At 54.3% G+C, this 11,088-nt stretch overlaps 1 protein-coding gene across 1 annotated transcript in view; it reads left to right on the forward strand.

The window, feature by feature from the left end:
• Positions 1-433, forward strand: part of Tubg1 (tubulin gamma 1) — a 4,759-nt gene extending 4,326 nt beyond the window's left edge. Inside the window, exon 9 of the mRNA XM_033763134.1 lies at positions 14-433. Coding sequence (XP_033619025.1) covers positions 14-285 — 272 coding nt within the window. The 3' untranslated portion in view covers positions 286-433. The remainder of the gene's footprint in view (positions 1-13) is intronic.
• The last annotated feature ends 10,655 nt before the right edge of the window (positions 434-11,088 follow it).

Genomic DNA, 11,088 nt, shown 5'->3' on the forward strand with positions numbered 1-11,088 from the left:
CCGCCGCTCCCAGCCAGTCCCTCCCACGCTCCCGCCCTCCCTGTGCGCCGCTCCTCAGCCTCCCTGACTCCTGCTCCCCATGCCCAGCTCTTTGAGCGCACCTGTCGCCAGTTTGACAAGCTTCGGAAGCGCGAGGCCTTCATGGAGCAGTTCCGCAAGGAGGACATCTTCAAGGACAACTTCGACGAGATGGACACGTCCCGCGAGATCGTGCAGCAGCTCATCGACGAGTACCACGCAGCCACGCGGCCCGACTACATCTCCTGGGGCACCCAGGAGCAGTGAGCGGCCACGGACCCCACCTGCCTGCCTTACCCTCTCCAAGTACAGATTGGGGAGCACGTGGATGTCACACCCATGGCTGTCGTATGTCCGGTGCCCTTGTGTTTCCGTCTCCTAAGACATCCTTAATAAAGCACTGGGTAGAAATCGAGTCATCGTCTCTTTTGAGGCTTCAGAGTCTGGGAGACGTTATGTGTGTCTCTGTCCCTGACGTCTGGGTCCTCCCCACAGCCAGCACCTCGGCTCTGAGCAGACGGCCACCCAACTCCTCCTTCCGTGAGAAGGCCCACAGCCGTGGTCCTCTGTCCGGCCATTTCTGGTCAGGTGACATCCTGCCAGCCGTGCATCCCTGCTGACTGCTGCACCACCACCCCACCTTCAGGTCAGCACCAGGGCCTTCCGGCTCCTTGGCTGTGGCACCAGTGGGCCTGGGGATCCCGACCAGAGAGCCTCATTCCAGTGGCTGGAGTCTCAGCTTTGTGTGAGGAGCCCGAAGCCAAAGCCAGGGCACCTGGGCCGACCGTGGCTTGTGGCTGTGCTCTCAGTGTCTCTGCTGACAGTCAGCACCTTCCACTTCCGGGGAAAGCCTGCAGGGAAGCAGTGAACTTACAGGATCCAGAGGCCGAGCACGTTCTCCTGCTCAAGTGGTGGGAACCTACAGCTGTTGGTATCATTGAAAGGTTCACCAGGCTAAGGCCATAGGAGGCTCTTCTATATTCCAAAGGTAAAGATGGCACAGAAATGATACCCAGCTACAGTGGTACACACTTGGGATCCCAGTTCTCGGGAGGCTGAAGCAGGAGGATCACTATGTGGTCAAGGCCAGCCTGGGCTGCATAGCAAGACCCTGTCTCAAAAAAAATAATTTTTTTTCTTGGTGGTTCGGGTTCCAGGCCCAGGTCCTCATGCACCCTAGGCAAAAGCTCTACTGCTGGCCTACATCTTCAGTCCATCAAGCTCTTCATAGAGGAGACGAAACCAAGAATGATTAATTTACCAAGTCGCCTAGCTTGGAAGCTGCAGTCGGAGTCGACCCCTGGTCTGCCCCTAGCAGCTGGCTTTCAGACTCCTGCACTCTGCTGCGTCCTGTGCTGCTCACAGGCTGGCGCGGAGTTGTCCCATTTCCGGGGTCTCTGGAGCCACCAGCTGAGCCTATGGTGGCCAGGGGACGATGGCACCCTGCCTCTGGCCGCAGGAGAACCCCCATGCAATTCTGTTCCCCTGCAGCGAGGCTGTCACCTAAGATGGGCAGCTGGTGACCTGCGCCTGCCTTCAGAGGTCCGGGGACAGGAGACAGGTGGCGGACTCAGCTCGGGGTGGAGGCCTGGTGCAGGAAGCTCCTGCAGCCCTCGTGGCAGATGCTGGCTAGGGTTACGCAGGAACAGCACGGACTGGTGAGAAGCAGATCACGCACTTGGGCCCCCCTGGCCTGGCCCGGCCCCCGCTTCCTCCTGCCTCACCACAGCGCTCCCCCTGTGAGCAGAGGGGCCCTTGGATGGGCACTGTAATCCGCCACTGGGACTGTCCCTGCCAGGACAAGGGGTAAGAAACTGGGAAGAGACAGAGCACTCATACCAGCAACAGACAAACAAGGACAGAAGCAGCCACAGAGCGGTGATGCTCCCGGGACTGCAGGCAGCAGCCACAGGGACCCTGAGAGGAGCTGGAGCACAAGGCTCCCCCTCGAGAAGGGTGAGCACGGGACGTGACACTTAGGGACCACAACTTTGGAAACTGCGGATTTTTTTTTTCCCACTACGGAGGATTGAACTTAAGGCTTTTGCACTGAGCTCCACCCCCAGCCCTTTTTATTTTTTTATTTTGAGACAGGGTATCACTGAATTGCTAGGTTGCCCAGGCTGCCCTGGAAAGTTCAATCTTCCTGCCTCAGCCTCCGAGTAGATGGAATGACAGGTATGCGCCACTAGGCCGAGCTGAGCAGACACATTTTAAATTGGCATTCTCCTCTGCTCCCTCATCACTTCACAAGTTTCAATTAGACTCTGGGGCCTAATCACTGCCCTGCAGACAGAAGCAAGCTACCTGGGAAGCCACAGCCTCCACCCTCCCCTGCAGGGACCCCCTCCCCAGGCCCCTCTCTTGATCCTTTGTCTCCCTGACTGGGGAGCCAAGAGAACAGCCTGCCCCGCTGCCTCCAGAGCCACCAGGGGGTGACTAGGATGTCCCTGGCTCATCCTGTGGTAACCCAACAGCACATGTCCCTCAGGTCCTCTCTGATGTGGTTTGGAGACTGGAAAATGCTACCTTTGCTCAGCCCTAGGGAAGCTGGGCCACCTGGGCCCCCTAAATTAAAAACAGCACAGAGTGCCTAGACAATCCGAAGGCCATATGTGTGTGTGATCAGGATCAAATGAAGCCCTGCTGGACATCTGCCCATGCAAATAAGCACCTTTTAGAAATGCAGACCAAAAGTCTGGCACGGTACCATGCACCTGTAGTCCTAGCTACTCGGGAGGCTGAGGCAGAAAGATCCTTTGAGCCCAGCAGTTGAAGGCCACCCTTCTCACAGTTCTGCCTACCACAGCAGGTGACACCCTGCCAACTGTTACTGTGTAACAGAGTTAAGACCCTGTCTCCAGAGAACCAGGTGGGCACCGTGGCACACACCTGTAATCATGGCACTCTGGGAAGTGGAGGCAGGAGGATTCGAAGTGTGAGCCCAACCTGGACAATTTGGCAATTTAGCAAGACTGTTTCAAATTTTCTAAAATTAAAACAATTTTAAATGGGCCGAGGATGGCCGGGCGTGGTGGCACACCCCTGTAATCCCAGCGCTCAGGAGGCTGAGGCAGGAGGATCACTGTCAATTTGAGACCAGTGTGGGCTACACAGCGAATTCCAGGGCAGTCTGAACTACATAGTCTCAAAAAAACAAAAAAAAAGTGGGTGGGGGGCTGAGGATGTAGCTGAGTGGTAAAACACTTGCCTAGCATCTACAAGGCTCTGGGATCTGGCCCTCATATCAGGAAAGAGAAAAGAGCTCACAGATGATTAATGACAATAAGGTAGCCAGCAAAAAGAGAAGAACCTGACACTCAAAGGTGAGGACTAAGCCATTCTATCTTATGGATGTCTGCTCCTGAACAGCTATAGGAGACAGCTGGGGACTTAGTTCAGTGGCTCTGAGGCCTGCCTAGCATGTACAAGGACCTGAGTTCAACCCCCGGTACCACCAAAGAAATAAATAAATAAAATAAAATAAACTGTAGGAAACAGTATAGTTTTGGTTGCTTAAAAAACAAGTGTAAGAGCCAGGCTTGGTGGGGCATGCCTTTAATCCTAGCACTCGGGAGGCTGAGGCAGGAGGATCACTGAGTTCGAGACCAGCCTGGGCTACATAGTGAGTTACAGGTAAGTCTCAACTACATAGTGAGACCCTGTCTCAAAAAACAAACAAACAAACAAACCAAAAACAAGTGTAGTGGTGGGTGTGGTGGTGCATGCCTATGATCCCAGTACTTGGGTGCCTGAGGCAGGAGGATGGTCAGGAGTTCGGGGCCAGCCTAAGCTCCCCTACCCTATGCTGGGGTTCAGGTGTGCACCGCCTAGCTCTTTCTTTTTGGGACTGGGGATCGAACTCTGCTCCTTGTGCTTGCAAGGCAGGCAGTGGAACTGCTGAGCTAAATCCCCAGCCCTCTTTCTTTTTAACTGATACTAAGAATTGAACCTGGGGCCTTTGCACTGAGCTATGTCCCCAGCCCTTCATTTTTATTTTGTATTTCAAGACAGGCTCTCACTATGTCACCTAATTGCCCAGATTGGTCTCAACTTGTGATTCTCCTGCCTCAGCCTCCCAGAATGCTGAGATTACAGGTGTGCACCCCCATCCCCACTTGGAGAGGAACTGTTGCAGCCCAATTTCTGCAGTGAGGAAACCAAAGGTCTCACGAGTCCGAAGTCAGAGCGGGCTGCAAACCCTGGAGAGGGGAGTCCTAGGGGACACTCGGCAATGGCCAGCGGACACACACTGTGGACTGCAAGAGGAGGGCACTGTGTGCTGCAGGGTGAAGATTCCGGCGGTGCCAGATCCTCAGCAGGAAGCCGCTCCACGCTGCCCATGCAGACTGGCTATCTGTCCATCTGTCCATCCTGCTCCAAACTCGGTCAGGCCAAAGCCACCCAGGGCTCACCGGGGATGGGAAGACCACAGACACACCCAACACAGGACGCACCCCGGACAGCTGGCCCCATGCTCCATGCTCGGCCTCTGCTCCTATGCACAGGCTCCTGGACTCGCACATCTGAGACAGAAGGGCAGGGATTCTAGGGACATGAAAAGCGATCAGCGGCAGTGCTGTCATCCTGCTAAGGAGAGAAGGGGTAGGAAAATGACACAAAGCAAGAAGGAAGCCAAGCCTGTCATCCCAGCCCCTCTGGAGGCTGAGGCAGGGAGATTGCAAGTTCAAGGACAGCCTGGACGACGTGGTGAGACCCTGCCTCAAATAATAAGGGCTGGGAATGGAGCTCCATAGTAGATCAACCTGGGTTCAATCCCCAGGACCAAAAATGAAAAGGCCAGAAGGGCCACGTGGCTTAGTGCCAACAGATCCCAAAGGTGCCCAGCAGCAGCATGGAAAGACTCAGACTGAGTTCACGGCACAAATATTGAATCAACAGGAAAAGAAAGATTCCTCCCTCTTTCTTCTCAGTACGGAGTCTTGAACCCAAGACCTTCATTCTGATCTACCACCTGAGCCCCTTTTTTATTTTTTATTTTGAGACAGGGTCTCCCTAAGTCATTACACTGCCCAGGGTGGGCTTGAATTTGTGATCCTCCTGCTTCAGCCTCCCAGAGTGCCGGGATGACAGGTGTGCACCACTAGGCCCAGCTAGAAATGATTTTGTAAAATTCCTAACGCATGCCTGTCATCCCGGCACTCTGGGAGGCTGAGGCAGGTGAATCACTGTGGGTTTGAAGCCAGCCTGACCTGTGTAGGGAAAAAAATAAAATAAATAAATAAATCTATTTTTTTCTCAAAAACAATATAAGTAAATAAATAAGAGTCCTTTGTGCCTGACGTAAGTGAAGACAGCTGAGATTCTTCCACTGAAGCCCTCAAGGTACGAGGAATCAAATGGCTCGATGCACTTGAATTTCTGATACATAGCCCTCAGTGGCTGTCCCCTCGGACACGACCCATGAGGTGCCGTCACCTACACGGAAGTAGCTCTGTGCCCACACGTCCTTCTCCCTCCGAGATCCAGCGCCAGCCACGAGTCCCGAGCCGGATCTGGGAACAGCTGCTCGCCTCGGACAGAGGGCACAGGGGGCAGAAGGGCTGGCATCACTGCAACGCCACCCACGGCGTCCAGCGAGGTCACCAGGGGCACATGTTCCTTCAGGACAACCTGGCGATGGCAGAGGAGCTGGCAGGGGCACACGAGGCCAGAGGCAGGAGGCCAGAGGCGGGAGGAGGGGCATCTGGGGTTGCCAGGCAGCAGTCACCAGGAGGGAGCTCGGGCTCCGCCAGCCCAGACCCCGCCAGGCCCTGCAGACCGGCTCCCATCCTGGCCCGGGCCTCACCGAGGGTCCAATTTTCCCACCTGTCCTGGGGCTCCTGAGCCCTGAGACAAGCTGCCTGAGACTCACTCTCCACTTCAGCTTCTGGTCCCATGTATCCCACCTGCTGGGCTCCAAGGTGGGAAGTGAACCCCGGAGCACCAGCGGCAGGTGAGGATCCAAGGATCATGAAGAAGAATGGAATAGAGTTTGAGTCAAGAGGCTAAAGAAGGCCAGACTGGGTGTGATGGTGCTCGCCTATAATCACTGCACTCAGGAAGGCTGAGGCAGGAGGATCCAAGGTTGAGTCCAAACTAGGCAACTAAGCAAGACCCTGGCTCAGAAAACAGAAGAAAGGCTGGCAGTATAGCTCAGTGTGAAGGCCCTGGGTTCAGTTCCAGTAATAACAACAACAAAAAGTCTAGGCCAGGGATTTAGCTCAGTGGCACTGCGCCTGCCTGGCAAGTGCAAGGTACTAAATTCAATCCCCAGTACTGGAAAAAAAATTTTTTTTTTTGTTAACTGAGCCAGGTGTGGTGATACAAACCTGTAGTTTCAGCCACTTGGGAGGCTGAGGCAGGAGGATTGCCTGAGCCCAGGAGGTTGGGATCAGCTTGGGGTAACATAATGAGACTTCCTGTCAAAATCATGATAATAATAATGTTGGCCAACCTAGCGTCTGAGGTCCAGGCCAGGTACTGGTGTCCCCTGTCCTCCAGCCTCAGGCACAAGCTCATCACAAATAAGAAGGCCACCACTCCTCTGCACTGCCCCACATGCCCCACCCATGAACCTGGCCCGGGCAAGCAGTGATGCAGGTGCTCACCTTGTCCCCTTGAAACAGCAGATGGAAAGGACTGGGTCAAGCTGGGCATGGTGGTACACACCTGTCATCCCAGTACTTTGGAGGCTGAGGCAGGAGGATTGCCACAAGTAAGTTCAAGGCAGCCTGAACTGCAGAGCAAGACCCCGTCCAAAAAAAAAAGAGAACTGGGTCCATTGGGCTGCCCCTGTGCCTCTGTTCATCCTCTGCCCGTCTGTTGCTCTGTCCCTTCACTGCCTTCACCCTCATGCCCGTCCACATCAGTGTCTGGGGCCTCCTAGAGCCAGTCCTCAGGAGGACACTTCAGAGAACACTGCCACCTTCATGGCCAGACCCTGTCTCCAGGGTAACAGCGTCCTCCTCAGAGGCTATGGCATTTTCTGTCCACTGGCACTGACGTCCTCTACAGCTGCCTCTACTTCTGCACAACTAAGCAGTCTCACAAGGCCCAGCCACTGGATCAGCAGGGTGTCCCCCAGCGTGGGTGCTCAGGGTCCACGGAATGAGTGTCCCTCTGTGAGTTCAATTTTCCATAGTCTAAACTACAAAGGTGGAACAGGGGAACCGGGCCTGGTGTCACACACCTGTAATCCCACCTCAGGAGGCTGAGGCACAAGGATCCCTGAGAGTTTGAGGCCAGCCTGAAGTATATAGTGAGTCCCTGTCTCAAAAAAACAAACGGGCCGGGGATTTAGCTTAGTTGTTCTGCCACCTGCCTCGCAAGCGCATGGACTCCAGTTCGATCCCCAGTACCAAAAAAAAACCACACAAAACAAAACACACACAAAAAAAACAAACAAAATGCAAATTGTTACATACATACGGACTTTATACCCTATAACCTTCTAAACTTACCTAGAAGTTCTGCAGCTTTTCCTTTCTTTCTGTCTTCTTTTGGTATATGCCAGTTACTTGTTCAGCGAGAGTGGGGCCTGCATTACCAAAGCAAAGGCCACCAGAGTGTGACATATTTTTTCTGTCCCCCGCAACATTTCTAGTCAGGCACCGAAGGTGGGAGCTGTGGAATGGGGAAGGTGAGATGAAGACACGCTGATCCCACCCCGGAGGACTCTCGACTTCCGGTGAGTACAGGAAGTGACCAGCAGCCTGAGCTCTCTGAGCGAGGAGAGGGCAGGATCACGGTCTCCCCAGGGCTCCCTGGTATCCGCTCCTCACCGAGCTGGAGGATAGCTCCAGCAGGACTCCAAGAGCGTCTGAGACCATTGAGGCTGCAGGAGGAGGAAGCCGAGAGGCAGGATATGCATGTGTACACGTGTAACACACACTTAACACATACGTGCGATTTCACCTGGGTCCTTATGTGAGTGTGTGTGTGTGTCTCGGGGGCAGCGGGGCACTGAAACTGAGAACCAAACCCAGGGTTTTGTGCGCACCAGGCAAGCACTCTACAGCCTTGGCTCTGAGCTACATGCCCCAGCCTCTATTTTAGTTTTGAGACAGGGTCCTACTAAGTCCCTAAATTGTCCAGGCTGGACTCAAAGTCGAGATCCTCCTGCCTCAGTGTCCCAGAGCACAGGGATGACAAGTGTGTGTCACAAGGGCCAGCTAGGTCCACTGGCCTCTGTCTCCCCGCCTCCTCCTCCTTCTCCCAGTCTCCTCTCCTGACTGACTAGTCTTCCTGCTCTGCTCACTTTCCCCCCTTGATCTTCACTCCTTCACCTCCTGGACCACTGGAACTGGCCCCTGTCGCCCTCTACCTCTGTCCAGGGCATTCAGCACTGTCCTCCGGCACGGCCAGGACACCTCAGCTGGCTGCACCCAGGGCCCTGAGACCTCTCCCTCCTCACACCCACTGGCCCAGAAAATAGAAGCCACCAGGCCAAGCACCCTCTGCTCCTGGTGCTGTCTGCCTCCGCATTCAGCCCCTTCCCTGTGGGGAGGTTCCCTTCTGGCAGTTAATCCCTGCACCCCAGACTGCATCCCAGTAGCTCCAGCCACCTCTGTCCCTGTCCCCTCCTCTCTGTGTCCCACACAGAGGCATCTGCTGTGCTCTGGGAAGCTGGGTCCCCTGTCTCCTTTGTGACAGGGCTTCTTGGCCTTTTCAAACCAGAGACACCTTGACAGTTTGCTGGATAATGTTCTTTGGACATGTAAAAACAATACACGGAATCACCATGGAAGCCAGATGGACTGCAAGGTAGCTGTGACAGCTGGGCAAAGGGGCGCATGTCCGTCATCCCAGCACTTGGGAGCCTGAGGCAGGAGGATCTCTTTGTGTTCAAGGCCAGCCTGAGCTACATAGTGAGAACTTGCCTCAAATAAATAAATAAACAACAAACAAATGAACGAAGGCAAGAAACTGAGTCCTGCCAGACTCACAGGAGTCAGGCAGGTTTAATGTCAGGTCTGAGTCACCCAGGAGACTCCAGATCCTGGCCAGCCGCTGATGCCAGCCCTGCAGGAGCCACGCTATAGGAGCTGAGTACTCCAGCCCCACCCCTAAGCCTTCCTGCAAAGGCAACATCACCAGAGCCTCCAGGGGTGGCTGTGATCTCCCTGGCAGCCTCGAAGGCCCAGAGTCTGGAGGCCAGAGACTGGGGCCTGGGGCCTGGGCCTGCTAAGGGGATTCTGGCTGTCAGGCAGGCTCTCTTTGAGAAAGAGAGAAAGGAAGATAAAACCTTGCCTGAGCTCCACTTCTGGCCGGCAGTGCTTTCACCAGCTCCTCTACAGCAGTCCCAGAGAAAAGCACAACAGCGGGACTGGCTCGAGCCAGGCCCAGGAGCTGGGCATGGGGTGTTCCGGGGGGAGGAGACTGAGCCACTCTGCCATCATCCGGTGGGAGACAAGGCCATCCGTATGGAAGAAATAAAGCCGATCGCTATTGTGAAGCAGCCTGCAAATAAATTCCAGATGAACTGGGATCAGGGAAACAATGATGCTAGTGGTGGGGTGGGGGAAGGAACTGGGCAAGCTGTGTGCTGTTGGAACCAGGGAAAGTTCTCTTCACAAGGCGGGAAGTGTGCAGAGCACAAAGGCCTCTCAGCCCGGGGCACTCCAGAGGCTGAGGCAAGAGGATCACTGCAAGTTCGAGGCCAACCTGGCATACACAGTGAGACCCTGTCTCACACCAACAAACAAGGAAACAAATCAATAAATGAAAAGATACAACTTTTCATTAAAATGAAAAATCACGGGGCCTGGGATTTAACTCAGTGGTCCCGGTGCCTGCCTTGCAAGCACAAGGACCTGAGTTCGATCCCCGGTACCAAAAAAAAAAAAAAAAAAATCTAAAATAAAAATCAAGGTCTGGGCTACAGCTCAGCTTTGCACGCAGGAGGCTGTGGGTTCAAGCCCCAGCTCTGCATAAATAAATAAATAAGTCTTCTCTATGGCAAGAAACATGCTATGCAACCTATAAGACAAGCCGTAGACGGAGACAGGGGTCTGTGTGTAGAATGTCTCAAAATGCCTAAGAACACACAGAAAAACGAGCATGGGATGTGAGAATTTGCTTTTGTTGTTGTTTTGGTTGTTAGCACTGGGGATGGAATCCAGGATCTGCGTTACTAACAGGAACGTAAACGTGTACCATCACCATGGGAGACAGTGTGAGAAGGGCTCAGAAAACAAAGCACACCGTTACCACACGACCCAGCAGTGGGACTCCTCGGTATGCATCCGGAAGAATGGAGAGCCGAGACTCAAACGGGTATTTGTACACTCACACTTGAAGCTGTGTCATTCTTGGTAGCTAAAGGCTGGAGGTGGAGCTCAGTGGTAAGCGACACAATTCCATTAACCTTATTGCTTGCTCCCTCGCCTAAATTGAGAAAAACTGAAGTGAGCCGAGGGCTCTTTGTCATTCAAAAATCTTCTGTGTCTCCTCTTAAATCTCCATTTGTACCCTCCTGTTAGGTATTCTTTTTCAGCAGGCTGGTTTCCTGCATTACCCCTGTACCTGCTTGAGAGAATTCAGGTCTATGGGACTGAGGGCTTCACACTGTCCGCACCACCTCCTTCTCCGGGACTTGCAGTGCGCTAGCGTGCCGGCATGTTGCCAGAAGAGGACAGCTTGCTGCCCACAGTGACCGACGGCTGGGCCTGGAGCTTATGTCCAGTTTGCCACGGGGTAAAGCTTATGCCGTGTGAATGCTAACACAAACGGAAAATACAGAGATCTATGGGACTGAGGGCTTCACACTGTCCGCACCACCTCCTTCTCCGGGACTTGCAGTGCGCTAGCGTGCCGGCATGTTGCCAGAAGAGGACAGCTTGCTGCCCACAGTGACCGACGGCTGGGCCTGGAGCTTATGTCCAGTTTGCCACGGGGTAAAGCTTATGCCGTGTGAATGCTAACACAAACGGAAAATACAGAGATCTGAAGGAAGTTGGTGTGACCCAGCCCCGTGCCTGCAGCAGCTGATTCCCCGAGGCCGCAGGTGGCCGCACATCTGGCCAGCTGCGCCCACTCGACGCTGCCCAGGTCCCGGGCCGCGGATTC

This window comes from Fukomys damarensis, unplaced genomic scaffold, assembly GCF_012274545.1.
Source record: "Fukomys damarensis isolate Sample0158 unplaced genomic scaffold, DMR_v1.0_HiC HiC_scaffold_13, whole genome shotgun sequence".
NCBI lineage: Eukaryota > Metazoa > Chordata > Mammalia > Rodentia > Bathyergidae > Fukomys > Fukomys damarensis.